We start from the raw sequence: 25,454 nt of genomic DNA on the forward strand, positions 1-25,454 counted from the left end.
TCGCCAAGAGTGCCAGCATCGCACGCATTTCCTGGAAGAAAGTGAAACCAACCAGTCGCCTGTGCCCCTTCAGGTTGCCACGCTCACTCCCTAAATTAGGCCAGCAGAGCATCCGAGGATGAAGAGCTATCCAAAGGATGCATAATCTGACCCTCCGGTGCTCCTTTTTGAGCCTGTGTGCACGGAACACCTCTCATGAAACCCAGCCATATGCTGAACCAAACTTTCCTGGCTTCTGCAGCCGGGTGGAAAAAACGCAAACCGCTGACCCTTTCCACTGGCTCTCCAGGCTGCTGCAGAATTCCGAGAACTGCTCATCCATCTAAACAGAAAGCAAACATTTCAAACAGCTGGATGGGGAAGCGGTTTGACAGAAGGGGCGAGCCACCTTGACGAGGATCTTCCCCCCTTGGAGGAAGAACAAGTGGCAAAGTTAACGCTCTTGCCCACCTTTCAAATCAAATGGCTTTCATCACAGTTAATGAGGTTTGTGGAAAGCTTTCCCGTTACTTTTTAACCAATTAAAATCATTTTACAGTGAGAACAAACCCGAGCAGATGACAAAATCGGGATTGCACGAATGACAATTGAACGAGGAAGGGTAAGTAAGTGGCTGCCGGTTATTTGCCATCTGATGTGGCTACCAATATTGAAATAACATCCTGGCATGTTTGTTTGTTTGTTTGTTTTTCCCTTCAAAGTTTGAATAATTCCCGACTCTTCAGAAGAGTCGTTTCTTCACCTCTTCCAGACAGTGACAATGCTTAATGACCGGTAATAGCTAGTCATAACTATACCACTTTCTTAACTATACCACACCGCCTTGATGAGGGAGCCATGGTTAAGTTTCATGTTTCAACAGCACAGTCACTGGCACCAGCATTAGCAAAGGATCGCATGTGAAATTCACTCTCCAGTCTCGTTCTCCCCGGGATTTTTCCAGCTGTGCCTTCCGTGAACCCACATGTCCCACAATGCTCAACATATACCCCAAATGTTCCAAGTTATGGAAGGCTGCGGCACAGATGGAATGCCAAGACACATGTGTGCCTTCCCCGGGGTCTCTTGCCTGCCTGGAGTTGCACAATTTCAACTTGGTAGGGCGCATTCTAACATACTTAGATAAAAGCCTTGACTAGGAAGTAACCCCATTTTCTTCACCCTTTCCCTTCCTAGAGTCAGCAAAGGCTAGGAGTAAAATCTCCAGGGACTTCTTTATTTTTCCTCTCCCCCCCCCCCCCGCCTCCACTTCCTTTAATGGGAGAAATAAGGTGTTGTCCTTAAGGGTCATTTTTCATGTTTTGCTTAATACAGGTAGTCCTCAACGTACGAGCACAACTGAGCTTGTCAGAAGGTTGTAAAAGGGGATCATGTGACCCTGGGACACAGCAAAGGTCATAAATATGAACCAGTTGCCAAGCATCCGAATTTTGATCACATGATTAAGGGGGATGCTACAAAGATTGTAACTCTGAAAAACGGTCATAGGTCATATTTTTCAGTGCTGTTGTAACTTTGAGTGTTCACTAAGCGAACTGTTGTAAGTCGAGGACTACCTGCTTAAGTTGAAGGGCCACAGAACTGCTTAGAGCAGAGGCGCCAGACTTTTAGGCACCAGGCACTGGTTCTGCGGGGAGGTTTTTCTGCGGACCGAAGGGGGCGTGGTTTCATGTGCGGACTGCATCCCAGGGGTGGGGCTCCACTTCTTTGCACGCCCCGTGGCCGGTCCCAGATTGAGTTTGGGGACCTCTAGCTTAGAGTCCCTCTGGGGACGAAAGAAAAACAAACACAGACTTGATTCCCCCAAATGTGACTGAAAGCTCTCCTGTGATTTTATTGGTGGGCTGAAAATATGCAGCTGCATGATATCTCACCCAGAATCAACCTGGATAGAATTAGTGTGATGTTGCAGTGTTCCTTTGGCTAGACAGAAAAGAGTAAGGTTAGGGTGAACTTGCTAAACTTTTATGGTCAGCCCCACAGCAGGCTAACAGCATTGTTGTAATAGAGATAATTTGTAAAAGCTTTTTCTTCTTTCAAAAAGCACCTTAATCCCCTTTCAATGACAAGCCTTCTAATTCAGACGTCAAAAGCCAGGCAAGGCAGAATATATATGAGCCAGCCTTCCCAGCCCCAATTTCTTATTTGTGCTACAAAGTTAAGATCCCAGGAAAACACACTTGCTCTAACTTGTCAGTGTGCCAAGCATATACAGTTTCTTAAACCGGAGAGAGGATTAAGTATTCCAAGAGTCTTGGTTTTTTCTTAATAAAAGTTTCTAGCACTTATTGTTTTGAAGATAACATTTCAAAGCCTACCTCATGTCATGGAGCTGCTAACAGTTGAAGAAGTGCTCCAACACTGGAAGTTTTTAAGAAGAGATTTGTCCGAAATGGTATAGGGTTTCCTGCCTGAGCAGGGGGTTGGACTAGATGACCTCCAAGGTCCCTTCCAACATCATCATCATCATTATTATTATTATTATTATTATTATTATTATTATTATTATTATTATTATTATTATTATTTTCAACTGCATTGCCCTTTATGCTTTGCTCCTGATTACTAGAATCGGGATTGTACTGACAATGTGTGCAATGCTTAGTGTTGTTTTTTTTCAGGAAAGAAAATGTGCTAATAAAGTATCCGGATTGAGTTTTATTAACATTTCCCCCCCCCCTTCCACAAACAGCATCAAGTTCAGTGACTTGAAAAATGGCCCACTAAGCAGAACCTACCATGCACAATAAGTTGATGTTTAGGGAAAAAAACAACCCAGGTTTCTCTGTGTTTCCTTCCTTCGGAAAAAACAACACATAACTCTTATTTTAACAGTACAAGGGTCTGTAGGGGGAAAAAAATATCATGCTAACCCCAGCAAATTCTAGCAGGCTTCATCTGCACATAGCAGACCCACCAGCATAAAACCTGGATAGGGCAGGAGCAGCCCAAAGACAACTGTGGTACCCATGCCAACAGCACAACAAACTAAATGAAAACTGAGGCTAGAGTGAACATTTAATAGAGAAGGAAAGTGTCATGGGGGGCATAATAATAATAATAATAATAATAATAATAATAATAATAATAATAATAATAATAATAATAATAATAATAATAATAATAATAATAATTTTATTTATATACCTTATTTATATAAGGCAAAATGGCTGGGATATTACACTACTACGTGGCTAGGATTTGGAATTCTGGTGGGAACCTTGCGGGAAGTGTTAAGTTTTTCCCATTGAATTGCATTACAATTAGCTTAGGCTTGACTTGCAGGGTCTGTACAGTACTGAGTCTCGACCACCTTACAAAAATGGTTTCTCAGTGTGTTCTTTTATGAATGGAGGCAGTCTAGATCACACACGGAGCCTGCTGAGCTCCTGCAAGAGCAGGCAAATTCTGCCACCTCATCTGGGTCATCTTAAGCGTGTGTGTGTTTTGTCTTGCTGGTCGTACCAGAAGTCTTAATTTGAAGTTTGGTGACGGATCAGAAGGGGAAGAAAAAAAAATATTGCTCACCTTCCAATTCCGACAGCAGGGTGATTCTGGGAAAGGCGAGGGCTCCAGGCTATTATAATCCAGACATGCAAAATTCCAAGACACCCTGATTTGCAGAAACGGACAATCCCATCCAAGAGACGTGGGGCAAATCCAAGCCCACCTCCCACTCCAGACGTGTGCCGAAAACCCACACTCAGCCTTTGAAGAGCTGCCCTTTTCATAAACAAAATATTAAAATTGTCCGAGAGAAGAATTCAAGTTATGCATTTTATTTTTCCATCAGCCTGGTGGTGGAGGAGGAGGAGGGGGGAGGAAGGAGAGAGCAGTCGTGGAGTTCACGTGGTTGAAACGTGCGTGGCTAGACGGGAGGACAGAATTGAAGGAAGAGGGAAAAAAACCTCTAGCAATTCTGCTTCTCGACATCCTATAAAAACGTGCAGGACGTGGAGCCTCTAGATTAGCGGTCCCCAACCTAGATCCCGCGCAGGCGCAGTTTTCAGTAGGGTTCACATGCTCGCTGCTCACCTCCAGCTGTGTGGCCCAGTTCCTAACCGGCCATGGACCGCTGCTGGACCAGGGTCCAGGGGATGGGGACCCCTGCTCGAGATCAGCCCTTCTCAACGTTAAAATGTATGGACTTCAGTTCCCAGAACACCCATGCTGGCTAAAAGAATTCTGGGAGTTGAAGTCCATGCATATTAAAGCTGCCGAGGTTCAGAAACAGTACACCAGATGTTGCTGGATTATATCTTTCAACCTCCCTCTCCAGAGGTCCAGCTAGCTGAGATTGTTAGAAGATCTGGCCCCAAACGTTCAGAAAGACCAAAGACCCCCCCACCTCCTGCCTAAGGGACTGCTTCAAACAACGGCAAGAAGGGAGGGTTTCCCTACACCACTCCGGCCCTTCAGTATGAATTGTGGCCATAACTAGCTCTAGATCAGGCGAAACAGGGCATGATTTTAATGTTGCGCTCAAAGCCCCAAAGGAACTTTTCCTTTCAGATCTGATTCTGGAATTCTTCCATGAGCCCACAGCAAACTTCTTTTAGGATATTAAATGTCAGGTTATGTGACCTTGTGGTGCAGCAAAATCCCACCTTGGGGAGTTTCTATGGAGGGTTGGTGGCGAGAGGCACTTCTCTTCAGGAACAAGTTGCCAAGCTTATCTACCTATCGCACTCCCACACCTACGCACTCTCTCTCACGCTCATTCCCATGTCTGTCCATCCTTTCTCAAAACAATAGTCACAAGTTCACAGTGGACACGGCCTTTGCAAGATCTTGAAGTATACTGGGTGGGAATTTAGCCCATGTGAGTAAAATTACTTTAGGAGACAAAAAAAATGAAAAGAATTCACCAATATTCAAATGTGCATTGGAAAGGGATGTGCTATAATCGCACGAAAAGAGTTGAAACAAGAGGAAGACATTAAAAAGAGGGAGAAGTTTTGGAATCGGGGAAGGAGGCAGAGCGGAGCATTTGCCTCGTCCTGTGGGGTCATATAACATACGCAAGCTACGAGCACAATGAAGATACACAGAAAGGAAGTTTTGTTTTGGAACTGGAGATAAGAATTACCTTGCTGCAAACCTTAATCTAGTTGGTTTTTTTTCCCTCTGAAAAGGGCCAAGGCAGACACTACAAATAAACAGATTCTATCTATCTGAACTAAGAAAAGCATTGCCGGCTTCTCTGTGAAATCTGGTAAGTGAAATCTATCTATTCCTAATGAACGTGGTCATTTTATTCAAGCTTATCTTGGTTAATTGCGATGCTAGATGCAAAAAATGGTCTTGCAAGCCTGCCTCTCCTCTAACCCTTAGCCCAAACCTGCACCTCCGCCACTTCATATTAAGTTGCAAGCAGACCCACAACTATGGAAAAGAAAATTCCATCCAAAGAGCTTCTTGATGGAACTTCACTTTCAACTCTAGTTTACAAGGGGAAGTTTCCAGCAGACAAAGACAAGAACACGATGGCCAAGCAAGCAAGAGTCCAAGCCAAACAAGTGAACCTCTAAGATAAGCAGATGCAGGCCCCGCATTTTGTGCTGGTCATATGAGACCAATCCTCAGCCAACAGCAGCTGAAGGAACTTAAACCTGGTAGCATATTCCGGATTGAAGCCAAGCAGGGTGGCCAAGACAAATCTGTCCTTAATATACCCCAAGTCCAAGGTAGTCTGAACGAGACAGCAGACCCAATTCCAAGCCAAGAGATAATTTGTTCAATTGATGTGTTGTTAAACTGGTTTTGGTAAAGAAATATGCAAAGCTCTGAGTTGCACGGATTTTAAACCAACTTTCCATAAGCATGGCCCTGATACTCTGAATCTCCACATGAGTGCTAAGGATCAGGGTAAATCAAGCAAGAAGCACAAACTGGTAGGTAGAACTCTCCCCCCCCCACCCACCCAGCAATGCATTTATAAAGTAAGTAGTGTCTGCCGAAGGAAAAACCTGAAAGGTGTTTCATTTCAGAGCCACTGTGATCTAATGATTAAGATACCCAGGCTAAAAAGTGGGGGACCATGAATTCTAATCCTGCCTTACCCATGGAAGGCAACGGGGCAACATAGGACCGATCACTCCCTGTCAGCCCAATCTACTTCACAGGGTTGTCGCTGCGAGGGAAATAGGAGGAAGACAAGTTGGATAATGGTGAGTTAGTTGAGCTATACTTGAAACCATCCCTGCAAACTCACTTATAAAGTGATCTGGAAGCGCACAGCGCGTACCACAGCATAGCATATCTACACACACATCAAATATACATTTTTCGAACAAATAATCTGCACTACTACTTAACAGATGAGCAAATGTAGCTCAAAGCCCACTGATCAGCCAAAGAAGAATCAAAGTTGCTGTAGAGCTGTTGCTAGGGTTTTGGAAATGTGCCGTTTGCTGTTGTTTCAAAGGAACAAGTCTCCAGGGGAGTGACATGGATGGAAACTACATGGGACTACAGATGGAAACATGGGAGAATGCTTTCCAGGACTTCCCCTCCACATCAAAATCTCTCTGCAAGTAGAGCTGGCTCTTTTGATCAGTTTCTTTTAGATAGGCAGGTATACATCTTCAACCAGAAAATAACCCCACAATTGTCCTGTCTCATTCAGTATGAGCTTACGGAAGCCTCAAATTAAATGTCAATCTCTCTATTTAGCACCATATTTTATTATTGTGGATCTTACTGTGCTTGAGTTAGCTGGGGGGGGGGAAGGACTTATTCTCTTAATTAGAAGGAAGGTAGTTTTGCATAACCATTACTTCACAAATAATAAAAATTGGGCTTTCAACTAGTATAAAATGTTTCAGAGGAGGGGGAGGAAGAGTTTAGTTTCTTGCTGCTGTTACTAGAATTGGAACTCTAAAATGGAGTTGGCAATCATTTATTTATCAAATTTATATAGCCCATTTTGTATGATCTGAGGGCTGTATGGGTTCAGTAATTCAGTCTTCATTGGCATCAGAGGGCCTTGTCCAATAATATTAGCAGGTAAATGGGACATTTTCAGAGTAGAATCAGGGTAGAATCTGTTCTTTTTTAAACAAAAATGAAATAAAATAAAAGTGAATTGCCAAAATGAAAACAAAACACCCCCATAATCGAATATTTGCCACTCAACGTCAGGGCCAAGACAAAGTTTTCAATGACACCACAAGTCCGAAGAAAGTCAACAGGCAGAGGCCAGCTACAGAGGGCACCACCTAGCCACCATTAGGAATTGGTTAGTACTTGAAAGAGGGACAATAAAAAGTCCTGGGACAAGCCACTTCTGTATTGTTTGCCAAGAAAACTACACGGATATGTCCAGGAAGTTACCAGAACTCAAAGGAAATTTGACCTTCAAACTTGGCAGAACTTGGTCTTTTTGAACACAGGATGTTGGGTTTTGACTTTCATTAAGGCAGCTCTTCTATCTCCCGCTGGAAGAAAACAAAATGGAACACTATGTGCTATTATGTAGTTTCTCTGGAGGCTACCTGCATTGTCCTGGAAAGCGCTGGGCAGGCAGACTCTACACAGCAGCCTAGTGGCTAACCACTTCAGGGCTTTCGGCCTAAGACCGAGGTATTAGGTACCACATGGTATGTATATGCATATCCCTTGATGATGTTTCCATTTTACCTCTGATTTCGGTACCGATTCCCAGGTGGCTCCTTAATAGATAAGAAATACTTTCCAAAAATGTTTCAAAGAACACATTCATGTGTTACATCAAATGCCAGGCCTTAAATTCACTGCAGTCTTTCTTCCAATGTAACCGACTGTTTAACAGTGCTGTGAAAGAACTGAGCTGGCAATCTCCCTAGCTTCTAGAAAGCATAAACATAGCTGTGGACGTCCAGTGCCCAGTATTAGTCCGGTACAAAAAGCTGGATGTGATACAGAGGCTGTGTTAGTTGCTTCATACATGTATTTTCTCTCTTGGACAGCTGCAATAGGATGAACCTGTAAACTGATCGATTCATAGGCATAAAGCTGATAAACGCATCACCAATATGACATGCAATACTTGCCAGGCTCAGAATTATCATGCCATCGTTCAGTCCGAAAGTCACTGTTAAATTTCTGTAAATATAGGATCCAGGTAACTCATAACTACTATACTTCTCATGTGAATTTATCTCACGTTCAGAAATTCCTCCAAAATCTTATTGCCGTTAGTGATAGTATAGGTCAGACATGTCAAACACAAGGCCCGGGGGCCGGATCCAGCCCGCGAAGTGGTTTCATGCGGCCCACGAAGCCATCCTGGAAACAGTGAGGGAACGGCCCCCACTGCCTTGGCCCTGGCCCAGAGACCCTCCTTCTGCCAGACACCCTCAGATCTGTCCCACTCCTGCCCAGGCCCCCATAGGCACCCTTGATGCGAATGATGTAGAGCTGGCCACGCCCACCCAGTAGGCCATACGCACTCTAGCCACGCCCACCCAGTAGGCCACGCCCACCCGGCCCCCTGAGGGCAACCGCAATGCTGATGCGGCCCTCAATGAAATTGAGTTTGACACCCCTGGTATAGATAATACTATGAGGGAGTGGCTGGTGCATCAGTTTTAGAACTGTCTCCTTAGGGCAGATTCTCTCAGTGCCAAGTTTGGTATCTTTTAGGCAGTTGATGAAAGCCCTTTTCCATTTTTGATGGGCTTTTTTCTTCTTCTTCGATCATATTGGTTCACTGGGGTGCTTGAGTGTTCTTTTGTTTACAATTATGGTGGTTTTCTGGATTTAATGTGATGCAGCCTTTACCATTATCTGTACAATCTCTCCCTCTAGGACAGGGGTAGGCAACCTTGGCTCTTTTATGACTCGTGGACTTCAACTCCCAGAATTCCTGAGCCAGACGGCTCAGGAATTCTGGGAGTTGAAGTCCACGAGTCATAAAAGAGCCAAGGTTGCCTACCCCTGCTCTAGGACAATGGAGTGTGTCTGAATTTTTGTGGTTTTTTTTGTTAGTTTGTTTTTTTTTGTTTTGTTGGGGGGGGGGGCAAAAAGCATAAACTAGAATCACCAGAGAGCATTAAAGCAGAGCATTTATGAAGTGCTGTAACAGCCAGACAGCACAGGACAGAGCTGGTAACAGGCAAACAACTCAAAGAGTCTTGGTTGAAGGGAAGAGCTCCCCACAAGCCTATTTTGGCTCAAAGCTTGAACTCCAATCACTCTTTCAAATCTTGCGGAACAACAGGCTCCCCAGAAAAGGGCCGGAATGTCTCCTTGGCAATTCTTCAAGCCCAGTTTTACAGATGTTGTCTACTGCAAAACACCAGATGACAGCCTGGTTTGTAGGCAAAAGAGCTGCAGTGCTTTCACCCCGGTGTGAAGATGGGTCCTTCTCAGGTTACAGCCCAAGAAGCTACTGGAAGCCCAGATTTCAGAGTCAGAGCACATGCCTGGGTCAACGTTGGCCCAGAGTACTCCCATAGAAGAGACACAATGACTCACCATCTGAATCTACCCCTTTGTGCTGGGAGTTTCCAAGTGTCAAAACGCTTGCACGCAATACAGCTGGGAAGGGGAATGAGTCATTGAGAGAGATCTGTTTGGTGCCATAACATTCTGACCGTAATATCGGCTCTGCCTCTTCCTCCTTCCTCCATTCTACTTTCCAATGCCAAAAAAATAAGTCCTCATACTAATTGCAAATAAACCACCTCATTAACTTCACTGGAAGGCTAATCTAGGTGCCGTCACCACTTGACCGGACTGCTTATTGTCCTCTCACAAAGAGAGCAAGATGTTGGCAGAAAGACAGCAGAACCTTTTCACAAACACAATCTGAAGATTCACGTACCAAAACGTTCTCTTGCATGAGGTGTGCCGCAAGTCAGCTTTGCTGCGAATGTGAGACACACATCTGATGAACAAAGAAATATATAAATAAACCGTCTTCATTTTAAAAAAAAGCAGAGCAAGGAACATACAGAATAGAACCACAGTGAGCTTGCTTTGAAGTTGTTAAGAAGTTCTTACAGGTACTCAGTCCAAAACACATAGCCCAAATGTAGTGTGAAGTGATCCAGACCAGGATGCTGCTATGTCCTTCTGCTGGTGAAAAACAGGCAGATCGCACATGAACTCTCGACAGAAACACTAGGAAAAAATCTGCAAACCTTCGGGCTCTCCAATGTTGATTACCTTTGAAAATTTCACTTCTCTAGCACTCTGAACAAGCTATAATTACCACGTTCCTGTTGAAAGCCAGATTTCTTTCAATCAGCCCCATCGACAACATGTGTTTTAAAATTCTGCTGCTGCTGCTTTCCCTAAATTCCAGGGAGATTTGCAGTGACATTTAAGATTATGCATTATTTTTTAAAAAAATTGCACAACCTTTAGCACTCTACTCACAGATAAACCTCTGGTAGTCCATTGAGACATAAAAGGAGAAGATAAAATTACAGTCCAAAGCAATTAAAAGCCTTAACACACCAAAATATTTACAAAGCACTCTCACGTAAGCAAAACATACTAGTTAGAGAAACTGCCTTAGGCAAAGCAGTTGAGGACAAACATATGAAAAGTACACATGGTCCTTTCTCCTTTTTCTTCCTTTAAATATTTTCTGCATTTTCTCATGTGCAGGTTGCAAAAGGGAGGAAAATTACCGAAACCCACTCCAGCACTGCCTAACACTCTTCCCCATTGGATGCATTATGCCGAGAATTGGGAAGGCTAAAAGTATCCGTGGATGCAAACCTGTCTTGAATTCTATCCTAACACATTCGTGGACAAGCCTCCCATTCCAGCAAGGTCTGAATAAGTTTCTACAGCGCTGAAAAATGGGTGAGGGTTTCAAGCCACTTAACCATTTCTGCAAAATGAGACCCACAATTTCCTGTGCCTCTTACATACCCTCTTTGGAAAGATAGGATTCCACTTAGGACACCAATTCCATCTTGGAATGCCATCACATCTGTTCAAATGTGTTGCACTATCTCCCTTAATTCTTCAGGTAGCTCAACCTATAGCCATGATGGTTGAGTTTATGAGAACTGAAAACCAACAGAGTTGGAAGCTGCAGGTTGCAAAAGTCCAATTTATAAGCTGAAAGTGAACTCATTCTTCTCACGGACATCTTTATTTGACCATATCAACAACACTTATTCATAAGTGTCCTCCGGGTGAGATTCAAGGTGTTGGTAATGACTTACAAAGCCCTACATGGCATGGGTCCGGATTACCTACGGCAACACCTGCGGCCGGCGTCAACTTCCCTCTGTCCAGTGCGCTCCCACAGAGAGGGCCTCCTCAGGGTGCCTCTGATCAGAGAATGTCGACTGGTGGCCCCCAGGGGGAGGGTGTTCTCTGTGGGCGCGCCAGACCTGTGGAACCGCTTGCCGGTCAAGCTCCGGATGGCCCCCGACCTTCGCTCCTTCCGGCGGGATCTAAAAACTTATTTATTTGAGCAATCCGGCCTGGTTTGATGGGTTAAGGGTTGGGTTTTTAACATGGTTTTAATTACTGTTTATATCGGGCATAATATTTAATTGTTTTTTAACTTTTGTACTTCGTTTTTAATATTTATTGCCCTGTACACCGCCCTGAGTCCTTCGGGATAAGGGCGGTATAAAAATTTAATAAATAAATAAATAAATAAATAATAATAATAATAATAATAATAATAATAATAATAATAATAATAATAATGAGATATCAACCATTTTAGAAGAAATTTTTACAAAAGTACAATACTCCCACCCACCCACCTCCCCAAAAAACCTAGTGAGACTTCAGTATGTTACATAGTTATAGAATGCTGATGTCAGGACTGGATGGAAAATACAGCAAACCAGGAAGGACAATGATGTATCCAGAAAAAAGAAGCATGGCTGGCTGCCAGCCCAGATTCAAGCATTCTGCATTGCAACACTTTATTATGGGACCACTTTGTTTAACTTAGTGAAGAACTGAACAACTTTCTATAAACTAGAGATTGGCTATTAAACAGATATCAGATTCCAGATGATGTTAGAGTCTGCTTATAATATTGCAGTTATTCATATGTATTACATTATACCAATTACAGTGTCTTTCTCCATACTTTAAACACACAATGCTTGAATCTGAATGCTTTAAATAGTTTGACATTTACTGTACCCGTTTTCTCTGCATTTTTTAGTGCTAGGGTACATAGCATTTTTTTAAAAAAACTGTAAAAGATATTTTAACAGCTCATTTTTGGTATTTACTGCTGTTAAATATCTCTTAAGCTGTTCAGTGGAAACTTGGGAGGAGTGGATTATAAGCATCTGCAAGGATTATAATTTTATTACTTATTTTGTAGTGGCCAATGCCTTCCTTCACCCATTCTTTACATATGGGGCCAAACTGCTCAGATTATACGAAACCACCAATTTGGGCGCGTGAGTGGGTAGATATAAAAAAGCAATACAGTTTTATACTAGCTTTCAAATATATACTGTATATTTTATGTGAAATACTTTTCTTTAAAAAAACACAAAATGATAGGCAGAATACGTGATCAGAATAAACTCAGGAAAGTATGGGCATCAATTCTTTGCCCCTCACTCTGAAAACAAATGAAAACATTTAAACTAAACACTCAAAAAAAGCACACAATTCTCCAAATGTATAAATATTCAAAGGGATTGCCTCCTAAAGTTTACACAAGATAGCAAATGATCTTCAACTTGTGCCTTGTGTTGCTATCCACAGAAGGCCCCATTTGTAACTAAGAGGAAATACTGGACAAAGTTTTGAATGCAAAATTATGGAAGATATTCCAGTTTGCAATTACACATAAACTAAGACAGCTCATATATTCATTTTTCTTCATCATTTCATTTTCTTTCATAGGCAGATACAATGCACATCTATGATAAAGGTAGGGTTTCTTTTGCATTGCCTAATTCATAGATTCTGCATTAAATTTCACTCATTATCTTAAAATTTTAGATCGCAGGTGAAGAAATCTTTTGGCTGTCTCCCATTATTCAGCTCAATTTTATCTGACAATTTCCTAATAAATTTCATTTCACAACTTTTAATTTTTATGCCATTTTGAAATATCTAATAACAGAACTATGACTGCGTAACAACATAGATTTAAATATGAATATATTTAAAGATATAAAATATAATAGATATATTATATATATATATATATGTATGTATGTATATATATATATATATATATATATATATATATATATATATATATATATATATATATATATATATATATATATATATATATATATATATATATATATATATATATATATATATTTTTAATACAATTTGGACAAAGATATCAACTAACAAGTGAACAATATGCCAATCAAGGAACTACAAACTCAGACAAACAAGCGAACAGTAAATAATAGCCTAATCAAAGAATTAAGCCCACTCCCATCAACACTGATAGGGGAAACCATTAGTTTATAAAAGTAGAGAAATTTCTACTCCCTTTTATCACTGATGATGTTACCTAGTTTGGTAATGAAACGTCTGCAAGAAAACAACCAAACTCAGAGAACCCCAAGACCCCACAGTTTAACCCTGATCCACAAATGTTCTCTTCTATCAAAGACATAATTAAAAAATGCACTTCATCCAGCTCATGTTACCTTATCCAGCTCTTCTCAATGATGCAAACCTGACAATGCCACAATAAAGACTGAGGGGATTTTTCTATTTTTAATGCGGATGATTAAAAGATTTGCCGATACATATCAAACTGCTAGCTGTAAGGAGACTAGATTCTAAAAAAAAAAAGCCCTTACGGCTCCTGTAGAAAGGTTAATATAAAAACGATATTCTAGTGTTTAATGTTCCTTCGGCCCTGCCACCTATCCCCTCAAGTCTAAATTCTTTTCTTCGAGCTATGACTTTGTAAGACAAGAACTTTTACGTGTAAAGTCAGCATGTTTCCATCACTTGGCTGCTTTCTTAAGCAAAGAGATTGCTTAAGAGTGACAGCGGCCTATGTTGACAGCCATGCTGCATACATTTTAGTGTTTGATGCCAGATTTATGACCACCACAGAAGACAGACGCCAGTTTTTTCCATTAAACCAGGAATCCTAGTTTCTGTATCAGAAAACACAGCTAAAAGAGCTTCAAGGAACTCAGTAGATAGGAACGATGGCAATGCCACAACAGTACAAGTAGTCCTCGACTTACAACAGTTCATTTAGTGACCATTCAAAGTTACAGTGGCACGGGAAAAAGTGACTGACGACCGTTCTTCACACTTAGGACCGTTGCGGCCTCCCCCACGGTCACATGATCAAAATTGGGATGTTTGGCAACTGATTCACATTTATGACAGTTCCAGTGTCCCAGAGTCACGTGATCAACTTTTGCGATCTTCTGACGAGCAAAGTCAGTGGGGGGAAGCCAGACTCACTTAACAAGGTGTTGCTAACTTAACAACTGTAGTGATTCACTTAACAGCCGTGGCATCAAAGGTTGTAAAATGGGACAAAATTCCCTTAACAAAATGCTTCACTTAGCAACAGGAATTTGTGGGCTCGGTTGTGGTGCTAAGTGGAGGACTACCTGTATCTAGCAACATTTAGAAATGAGAGGGCATCCTTACTTCTTTAACTCCATACCGTTGACTCCAATCCTCCCAACCACTAATTATAAGTCCATTAGAAGGTAAAAAGACAAAAGTACAAATTGTTGGACGTGAGGATTAACACAGCTTTTTCTCTCTCACTCCCACTGCCTCGTGAACATTTTTATGTTTTATAGCTACAAGCATGTCCTTGCAATCTCTGGATAATGCCAACTGGAATCTCTGATGATGCCGGATAGGAACTCTTATTAGTCATTTTTTCCATTGCTCAGGAACCCAAGTCATTCGCAATTTCCTTCCCTTTCTCAAGACTTGTAAAACCCACAGCGCTTTGTAAAGCAGTGAAAATAAATCATTTTTTTAGCCAATGCATGTGCAGCTCTCTTACGGTGCCTCCATAAGGGTCATTACCATTCCATCAAGGCCCCCGGGTTTCGTACTGGGAGGAATTCAGCAGCAACAGATACACCAGAAGACTAAAGGAATAAATGTAGGTGCATAAAGAGCAAGGCTCCCAGCGAGCCACAAATGAAGAGGAACACGCCAGAGAGCCTTGGCAACGTGTGCCCAAAGCAACACCAAGTCACTAGCTGGATCTGACCGGCGTAGGATTACGTCATCGTGTCTATCCCACAGTCTCCAAAGAAGGGAAAAGCCCACTTTTCTCAGCTCCCCACTGGGATTTCAGAGTTTTTACACAAGCTGCCAAGCATCCATTTGAGACCGCAAGAGACAGGACAAAATGTTTTTAAATGGGAGTGAGAAAAATCTCAAGAGCACCAGGACAGAAAGCAGCAGCTGGCAGCCCATGGACATAGTCAGAGCCCCAGGAGGAAATGCTGGGTGACCTCCCGGCTGCTAACCCCCTCTCTGCTTCTGGATGCAACTCTGCAACAGGGAAGAAGAGAACAGCAGGCCCATGCACAAACAGTTCCCTTTTCGGACTTCAGCAAGCTGTCAGGGCAAGCCGAGATCCCCGTCTGAAAACAAGGGCTCAGATTTGCCAGGAGAAGCTGTCTTCCGTTAGCACCCACGCATCCCGCTCTCCCAAGGCAGACAGCTACCCTTTCTTTGGCTCGCCAATGCTGCCCTTCAGAGTAGGAGCCTAAATTGTCATCTTGGATGGCAGCCAATGTGCTACCGGCAGCCAACCCCACTTCTTTCTCTTATCGTAAGGTAGCTGCTCCATCAACAGTGTTGAGCTGCAGAGAATGTCATACGCAATGATAACCACCGGCCCCGTGGTTTTCAGCTGCATAATGAAAACCAGGAACGTGCTCTGGCCGTTTCACTGTATGCGTTCCGCAGTACTCCAAAACCATGCACGAGAGGTCCCGATGATCCTTCTGCTGGTCTAGGCATGACAAGAGCCAACAAAAGTCATGCTGTTGCCTAGATGATGGCCAACTCCCTGAAGTTATTTATGCCTTTCCCTAGAGCATAAACGCCCCCTCCCCCCTCAAGATTTGTATGGAGATTTCATCCTTAGCTCTTATGACTAATGAGTGAGGCCTACAGCTACGTGCTTCAATCTCTTCACCCTTAAGAAGTGTTCCTTCTGTTCAAAGTCCAAGTCACTCTGAACAGAAACCTGACATGCTGCTCAGATCAGCTAAGGTGAGGAGGGGAGGCGGGGGACGAGGAGAACGGATGCAAGTGGAAGTGAAGGAGACTCAGCCTTCAGGGTTTCACCTTCTGACAGGGAACTCGGCCCCAAATGGGACTGGCTGTGCCATTTCCCCACCTTATGCCTTTCTCTACTACACTGTATGGAATCGCAAGCCTCCCAGAATCACTTGGCTGAGATGAGCAGCTACAGAAATGGAACAAATGAATGAATGAACTAACTAAGAAAGGAGTAGACTTAAGTTTGGGGAAGAGCTGCCAGCTCTGACTTGCAAGAATATGGGGGTGGCCTACTCTGAAGGCAAAATAAAAATAAAAATGCATCCTTTTTTTTTACTTGCCTCTGTAGTGAATAGAACAGAGTTTTTCCCCTTAATGCTGCAGCATCTTCCACCGCCTCCAAGGTACTTAATACTGTACACACAAAGCAGGCCTGAAGCAGAGAAACTGTTGATGCCAAATCACAGAATACACCTCTAAAGTTAATTTTAAGTAAGCAGTACACAGCACCTTCCTTCTGATATTTCTGTCATTATTTTTTGCTCAGGAACAAAATACCCCCATCACCAAGAATACATTCTGGAGGCTTGCTAGCCCACCACAGAAAGTTATAGGGACGCGGTGGCTCAGTGGGTTAGGACGCTGAGCTTGTCGATCAGAAGGTCGGCAGTTTGATGGGTCGAATCCCGAGTGCCGCGTAACAGAGTGAGCACCTGTTACTCGTCCCAGTTTCTGCCAACCTAGCAGTTCGAAAGCACGTAAAAATGCAAGTAGAAAAATAGGGACCACTACGGTGGGAAGGTAACAGCGTTCCGTGAGCCTTTGGCATCTAGTCATGCCGGCCACATGACCACGGAGACATCCTCGGACAAGCGCTGGCTCTTCGGCTTTGAAACAGAGATGAGCACCGGCCCCTAGACTTGGAAACGACTAGCACACATGTGCAGGGGAACCTTTACATACATACATACATACATACACACACACACACACATACACATATACTTTAAAGCAAGCATGTAAAGCTACCACTCTATTTCATTTTCCCCACTGAATGTAAAAAATGCTAACACAAAATAACCCGTTTTCCTTTTCTAGAGATCAAAGATCATAAGGATGATAACATATTGAAGGATGAGCACTCTCATGCTCACAAGCACAAAACAATATACTCCAGTGGATTTCTTCACTCAAGGACCTTACAGAAAAGCTTCCACCCCAGGTTCTGGCATTCTGCTTCCTTCCCCAAAGACGCTCACTCACTGTGCCGCAGACTTTCACGTCATGCAGTCGTCCCCATTCATCCTCATAGCTATCCACCATCATAATGCTGTCATCTTCCTCTTCATTGCCCAGCTCTGCACGGAGATGGAGCCGGACTTCTTCCCCCAGCGAATGCATCCCTACGGCTGGGAAGAGACCTTCCGGTGAGAGAGGCATTATTGTTGAGCCCACCTGTAAGAGGAGGCAACAGTTGGATAGATTAGATCAGTTTGATCTGCCTAGGTAATCATACCAAAAAGCCATTCTACAGACTGTACAGAATGAAGCGGCAGAATTAGCTGGCAGAGATCTTGGGTTGTACCATTCTGGATTGCAAGTGGAGGGGGAGAAACATAATTCGAATTCTTTCATCCAATTAAAAAAAAAAGATGCAGATTTCCCCCCCCCCCGGTACGGCAAGTTTCTTATACCTAAGAATACGGTCCTTTTGAGTGTGAAACTATTTTAAAAAATGCAAACTAACCCATTATTTGTCGGCCCTAATTTGTATAATCCATAATTCTGTCACATTCACGTTCTATTTAACTTTGGTAGAAAGGTTTCAAGAATGACCTGCAGGAGACTCTGGATCAAATAAAATCTTAGTCATGATTTTAAGTGGATTACTTTGGGGAAGTCACTCAGTTTATTAGGGTGGAGGTGGGAACACGCTCATCTCTCATTTATGTTCTATGTTCACTTATCCTCCCAACTATTTCACCTGGAGTGTAAGACAAGGTACATGAGATTCCTAGGCAGCTGTCCTATCAAAACACCAAACCCAACCCAGATATCCTTTGGTTTAGCAACATTGCTGCAGGAAGTACCTTCAGCGCCATAGCAATAGCACTTAGTCATGGATACCACTTCAGAGTGCTTTACAGCCCTCTCTAAGCAGTTTACAGAGTCAGCATACTGCCCCCAACACTCTGGGTCCTCATTTTACTGACCTCGGAAAGATTGCAGGCTGAGTCAGAACTTACCCTTTTCCCATTTTTGGTAAAGAATATCTGTGCTGTCTGGACTTCAAAGGACACCGGCTCAATCCCACAGCCTATCCGGTCCCCAGAATTGCATTTTGTCCCAAACTGACGTCCCTTGGCTCGACCATTGTAAAGTCTGGACAAGGCAAATCTCAGGTAAAATCTCTGTAAATCTCAAAGAGAACTTTAAACAACTCCTGGAGACCAACTAATCTACAATATGCTAATGTGATATGATGCTCAATTAACAATAGTACACTTAGGTCTGCTTTGTAATCCTAGAGAAGATGCCCCTAGTTTGACAGTCACAAATCTATTTCATCTTGTTTTTCACAAGTTGGAATACTATCTTCTATTCAGGTTTCTCACACATTCACATGATAAAACACACACACACACACACACACACACACACACACACACAAAATCTTATTCTCTGCTAACTGCAGACAGGTGTCACGTATGCACTTTAAAACCATGGATCTTGTAGAGACTCACAGTTCTCATCCATGTTTAGGCAGTCCAGCCAGTGGTCATCAAAGTTGTAAACCAACATTTAACTGACTGTGGCTTCTTTAACTGAGGTACAGCCTGACATATTCCTTACACCTGTCTAGGCAAAGCAACATACACAGGAGGAGTGTTGTGTCTGGTCTGCCAAGCTTGTTAACTTACTTGCCATCATCAGCATGATAGGCAACTGAATGCGGTAGCCATCCAGGCTGATGGTCCAAACTGTAATACTGAGGCACCAGCCCTACTGCAATGGTCCCACGCACACCACTGTCCACAATTGATACCTAGAACAAGTTGAAAGAATGGATGCATCAAAACCTTTCACCCAGGCAATTTTTTCCAAGGATGATCACTATGTCTTTACAAAACATGAAGCCAAAGACTAAATGTATCTCGTTTTACTAATTGCCTGAACAAAATCCAAGGGTAAATAATGTAATGTAAGACATCCATCTCATTTGTCCCACGGAGGCAGGAAAGCAGTATTTAAAAGAATGAACTGTAAGCCAAAAAGTTCCTAGGACCTTTCCTGACATGAACTCTGTAGCTGCTTTAAGCAAGGTATTCATCACTCAACCTCCCCATTAAGGTACCCTTTGTTCTTAATCCTTACTAGAAACCTTGTGCATACCTAGATAATTCTGATTTTGCAGAGGGTTTCTAGAAAGGGTTCCAGATGGCAAGCACATAGGTTAATTGAAAAGTAATTTAATGCATTTTTTAAAACTTTGAACTCGAGAGATAATTTTGGACAGCCACTGTAAACCTGTTAAGTGGCATGCTGGTTACAATTAGCAAGAAGCCAGACAGAAGGCATCAAGGTGTGGAATGTTTGTATAAAGGCCAAGAGAATATATTTTGATTAGCTTTTTTCCACATTATTTAGAACCATTTTCCCTGCACCTCTTTGCTCATGAGGATCTACAAAGCAGGCTTCTAAATACTAGAGATGGATTCACAACACAATACAGTGTTCCTGCTTTCATGATGGTAGTCAACTGCTTTGTTAGAAGTTCAGCATTCATGCACAGTGGCTTATTATACGAGGAAATTATTGAACAAGGAAGTTATTTCCTTCCTACTTTCTTGCTCAGCAAAATTGTCTTTCCGATTCTTCTAGGAAACCTTTTTCCTGATGATTTCCAACTATACTGAAGTTATATCTCAAAGCATTCCCAATTGTCCCACTAAGTTGGGAATTCCAGGAGTGTATTCCTGACACATCTGGGAAGTCTCCAGTTACAAAAACTGACTCAATGCTGATTTGTAGCTAGGGAAAAGCTGGAGAAAAGTTTCCTGAAACATTAGCAGTCTACATAAAAATTCACTGTCCAAGAGAAGATTCAGAAAATGTTTGAGCTTTGCAGCTCATCTGGTCCAAGGTTGCACAATCATTTTGGGCCAAAGGCTATTGAGTGACAGGTCACAGGACATATCCCCAAGTGTTGACAGAACCAGGGGGAGGGGGGGAACCCTTTCAATTATATTCTGTTAAATTTAATTTAGCTGAATGAACTAAATATAGTTCAAAGATTTGCTCCTTTATATTTAGCAATGTTTCTCTTCTATCTCATTAAAAAAATGAAAGATTTTTTACCCACAATGAAAGGCAACCTGTTCTACAAATATCTCCTCTTGTTGGAAAATCTTTTAAAATTAATCTGTTTAGCAAAACTCTGCCTCTGTATAACCAGTATCAAATAGTTCTAAATTTTCTCTCTCAAGTAATAAAAAGAGAAGGAAGGACAGTAAGTCAGAGAGGGTCTCCAATAAGAGTAATGTTGAAAGAGACTTCCCAGATGGTGAGCCAAACTGCTTACCTCAAAATAATTGTTGTCTTTGGTCAGCGGACGAGGAGCAACGTAACAACCAACTTCTCCAGAGTTCCCATGGTAACTGCAGAAAAGATATAAAGTCAGGTTCTCCAATATTCAAACCAAAATGTATGACATTGCAAAAGGACAAAAGAAAAGACAAGAATAGATATCTGATGCCAAGGAAGATACAAACTGTAGGCCAGGGGTCTTCAAACTTGGCCTTTTTATGACTTGTGGACTTCAACTCCCAGAATTCCTCAGCCAGCATGCCTGGCTGAAGGAATTTGAAGACACCTGCTCTAGGCTATAGATTACTAATCTTCAGGGCTCAACATTCTGCCCACCCCCTAAAAATATTCATATTTAACTGGCCAGAAGCACCTTCAAGAGAAAACAAATAACATTCTAGCCTAGGGATGCTTAGTGACCCTCAATATTTGGTTTCCGAGGTTTCTGTGCTTAATAGCAACAAGAGGAATTAATCTCTCCCAAAGTCATTTTGGACAGATAATGTGCACCAGAGTTCGCCAATTCTTTTAAAAAACAAAGTTCTGCAGCTTTTTAGATAACATTTTGGAATAAAAAGTGTAACTGGATTCAAAAAATCTCTCTTTGAGGGAGATGAGCAGTTCAGAAATGTGAAAAATAAAATAAATATATCTTGTGTCATACTCATATGCCAATATAAGCACTAAGACTCCCAGTAGAATTTAATTATCCAAAGAATGGCAAGAAACGGAGCACAATTAAGCATTCCATCATCCTTGCAAAAGATGGGATAACACACATTCCTCCCCAATTAATGTTGCTGTTGTAAGATGACTGGAAACAAGATCTCACAAAAACTAACTAGCAAAGAGGGCTGTTAACGATTGCTACCTCCGATTTAAAACTACAGAACTTACATTGTTCAAACACATACATACATAATACGAGTGTATATATTCATATGCAAAAACCTAGCAAAGAAATGCAAAATTAAACCATGGAATACTTATTATAATTTGAAACACGTATCTTCTTTTATTAGGATAAAAGAACGCTTGTAGACATTATTTTACCAGCCTTTATGTTAATTTATTAAGATTACATTATGGAAGGGGATCAGCTGCCTGGACTAGTCTGTACAGTTGTCTTTGCAGCATTTTAGGAAGTGGCAAAAATGATTGGGACCAAGGTCATCCAGCTGGCTTTGTGCCTAAGGCAGGACTAGAACTCATGGTCACCCCATTTCTAGCCCGAGGCCTTAATCACTACACCAAACTAGCTCTTATTAGGGTCACTAGGTAAAGATGCTTTGGAGGTTAGTCAACCTATTAAAGAAATATGAAATGATAGGCATCTTCAAAATCAAATCCACATTTTGGTCAGGAGATTAAAATATTCTGAAATCATTGTTCTAAGTAATGCTATTCAAGCGGTTAAAATAATTTTTTGAATGTAACTATAAAACATTCTTTGTCTTTAATTGCTCATATTTATTCAATGGATTTGTTTTTCCACAGTCACTTCAAAACTGTAAACATTAAACCTTCTTTCAGAAAAAGTAGACATTCTAAATGTGCTTGAGTAGTAGAATATGTACTCTCCCTAGGCTGAGCACTCTCTGCTCGTCATTTAAATATTTGATAGACATCCCTCATTCAAGTTTCTTTGAACATTCAAACATCACAAACTACCTTAGTGTGTCTCCATCAACAAGGATATGCTTGAACCTCTCTTGGTAACGAATGGCTCGCACCTCTCGAATCTCCCGGATCCTCCTCCTCCAGTTTAAAAATCTGTAGTGCAGGTTTAAATCATCCATTATAGCTGTAACGATCTACCTATGGGAAATGAGTATGTTTAAACATCCGAAGAAATGCCACAACACATTCCAGAAACCAGAGATTCTAGCCAGGATGTTGTAAAACTTGGCTTTATTATGGCAAACTCCAATATTCCTTGACCTTATAGAAACAGGCAAGTTAGACCACTCAGATGCTTTAAGCTAGGGGTCTTCAAACTTGGCCCTTTTATAACTTGTGGACTTCAACTCCCAGAATTCCTCAGCCAGCGTGCTTGGCTGAGGAATTCTGGGAACTGAAGTCCACAAGTCATAAAAGGGCCAGGTTTGAAGACCCCTGCTTTAGGCCAGTAGTCCCCAACCTTTTGGGACTGGTTCCATAGAGAGAGGTTTTTCCACGGACCAGAGGGCACGTGGTATTGCGTGCTGCCTGCTTCCCACGGATGGGGCTTTGCTTGTTTGCACAGCCCAGTTTCTGGCATGCCTTGGACTGGCACCAGTCCACAGATCGGGGGTTGGGGATCCCTACAACCCTGAAAAGCTTTGATCACTCACAGTGGGGGCTATGGCTATCTAAGATATCTGAGAATCTCAAGGATTTCAACCTAATGTACTTGGTGGTAATATCAAGCTAGTATATAACCAAAATAAATTCAATACTCATTGATCCATGAAGATTCTCAATTAGATAGAGATTAATAGATTTTGATTCTACTATCCCAGTTCAGTCAGTCTCCAATACTCACGAAATTACTGACAATATATTTTTGAGGGATTATTCTAAGCAGTACTATAAATATCAAGTTCTGTAATGTTACAGAAACAGATATAAGTTGCACATATTCTAAGTATATTTGGTTATAAAACCTGCTTGGGATAAATTACTTCTCAAAACCTTGCCACTTGTATAATTTGCTTTTGTTTGCCATCAAGATTGCTCCTATTTCAGCATTTCATTTTATATTAACCTAGTGAAATGAGAATATGTTATTATACACTCTTAAGATCAATAGAATGATGCTTAAAAATACACACACAAGGAAGGAAGGATCCCCAGGAAATAAATCAATGCCATTTAGTGACTTCCATGGAATACCATGAATTTTATTTAGGTCTTCCTGGTCCATAGTTAGCATTTCAACTAGGCCAAATATTGTCTCATAATATCTTAGAGCTTGGCCACTCCAGACTCAACTTTTTCCCTGCTCCACGGTCTTTTTCCCTGCTCCACATCTTTACCACCTACATTTGAAATGTTATCTGTCAGTTTTGTTTGGGTCCTATAAGCAGCTGTTAAGATCTGTCTATTCCTAGCTATAACACTACTTAGACCGGGGCATGAAAACTTTTGAAAGTTAGAAACTGAATAATTTGGGAGTGAGGCTGCAATAGGCAAAGCAATATGATGAAGAAGTCCATCTGGCAGGTCCTTATCAGACATCCAGAAACTTTTCCAGATTTTGTGGGGCCTTTTTTTCTTTTAAAATGTGGCAAGTCTAAGAGTGGCACAACCTTTTTCAACTTCAAATGGCAAGAAATTGTACTTCCAGTTTTCAGCAAGCAGCTGAAATGTGGCAGCTTCTTAGGATGGCTTTACAAGCCCCCCCCCATCCCCCAAGGGGCCTCAGGAGCCATATGTGGCCTTCTTCCACCCTAGAAGTAAAAATCTTTTTCCTCTTACAGAAAGAAGTTGTCCATCTAATTCAATATTGTTGAGAGCTGACTAATAGCTGGCAGTATTTCCTACAATAATTCTTCCAATCTTATCCGGACTAAACTTATTCTACATATAGTACAAAGTCCACCAACGCCATCTAACTAATTATACTTTCTCTTCCTGCACCAATTGCTCTTTTCCTAGCATAACCAAATTCTTCCCTATTAGCTTGGCTAGCTGAGATTTTAGGAGCTGCAGTAGAGCAAAACTGGAAGCCATCTTAAATTTGCTCGGTAAAAAACCAGCTGACCACTAGATGGGACCAAAGGGTTCAAATTGCTGTCTCTTTGCTGCCATTTAGTGGTCCTCCAGATGTTTGCAGCCAACACGTGGCAGCACTATCTTTCAGTCAGCAGGTGACAGTAATCCTGTGATACAAGAATATTATTATACTCGTTAGAACCGTAATGGGGACACACTACAATTAACTTCATTAAAATCTCTCTTTTTTTTTAGCTAGAAAGTTCAACCATATAGCCTTACGGTGGTCTGTATTTCTTCACCAAATTTATCTCCTGTTATGAAACTAAAATGTCACCTTAAATTCCCTGGGAGGAAGAGAAAAAAAAAGAAAACGAAAATGAAATTAATTCAACACATCCATTATACCCTATTTTCACTCCTTCTAATCCCGGGGTTTCCGTTGCTGCCTTCCGAGCGCCAAGTGCTGAACGTCCAGCACAGCAAGGGGGAAAAACAGTGCCTCTGAGAACGTGCAGAAGGTCTGCTCCGATGACTAAATGCAGTCCGGGGCTTCCAGGGAGGAAAAGGACCCGTGTCAGCCCCCTTGCACCTTTTTTTTTGCCTATTAGGAAAATGACTCTTCCCCTCCCCACCCCTCCCGCCAGCCATCGCTTTCCACAGCCGTCCGGCATTCAAATCCAGAGGAAACCGTGACCCTCACCCTTCACAGCCAGCCTCTCACGCCCTCGCCGACATCCTGGAGCCGTGAGCAGCTGCTCCACCGCCCCTGCACGAGATGCCTCCCCGGGGACCCCGCGCTCCCCGCTGCCCCGCACCGTCGCTCCGATGCCCCAGGCGGCCCTTACCCCGAGAGGCCCTGGCTCTCCCTCCATCAGCCCCGCCCTCCGCAGCCTCGCTTGCTCCCGCGGCTATTAACTCCAGCCGCTTCCCGGCTAAGGTGGACTTGCCCACCCTCTTCACATCCGGGCTTCCCAGCTTTC

At 42.3% G+C, this 25,454-nt stretch overlaps 1 protein-coding gene across 4 annotated transcripts in view; it reads right to left on the minus strand.

Moving 5' to 3' along the window:
• The window catches only part of SPRYD3 (SPRY domain containing 3), a 53,543-nt gene extending 28,128 nt beyond the window's left edge, over positions 1-25,415 (minus strand). The window contains exons 1-6 of one of the 4 annotated variants that reach the window (XM_081321370.1): positions 25,320-25,415; positions 22,447-22,593; positions 20,771-20,846; positions 19,110-19,234; positions 18,435-18,570; positions 17,452-17,643 (exon numbers count right to left, since the gene is read on the minus strand). In XM_081321370.1, coding sequence (XP_081177496.1) covers positions 17,452-17,643; positions 18,435-18,570; positions 19,110-19,234; positions 20,771-20,846; positions 22,447-22,574 — 657 coding nt within the window. In that variant the 5' untranslated portion in view covers positions 22,575-22,593; positions 25,320-25,415. Of the gene's footprint in view, positions 1-17,451; positions 17,644-18,434; positions 18,571-19,109; positions 19,235-20,770; positions 20,847-22,446; positions 22,594-24,753; positions 25,054-25,174 lie in introns of those variants that run through there. The other 3 variants (XM_081321373.1, XM_081321371.1, XM_081321372.1) reach the window with 3 other exon arrangements.
• Between the last annotated feature and the right edge of the window lie 39 nt (positions 25,416-25,454).

The sequence above is a fragment of the Vipera berus genome (assembly GCF_964194415.1).
Source record: "Vipera berus genome assembly, chromosome: 2".
Lineage (NCBI taxonomy): Eukaryota > Metazoa > Chordata > Lepidosauria > Squamata > Viperidae > Vipera > Vipera berus.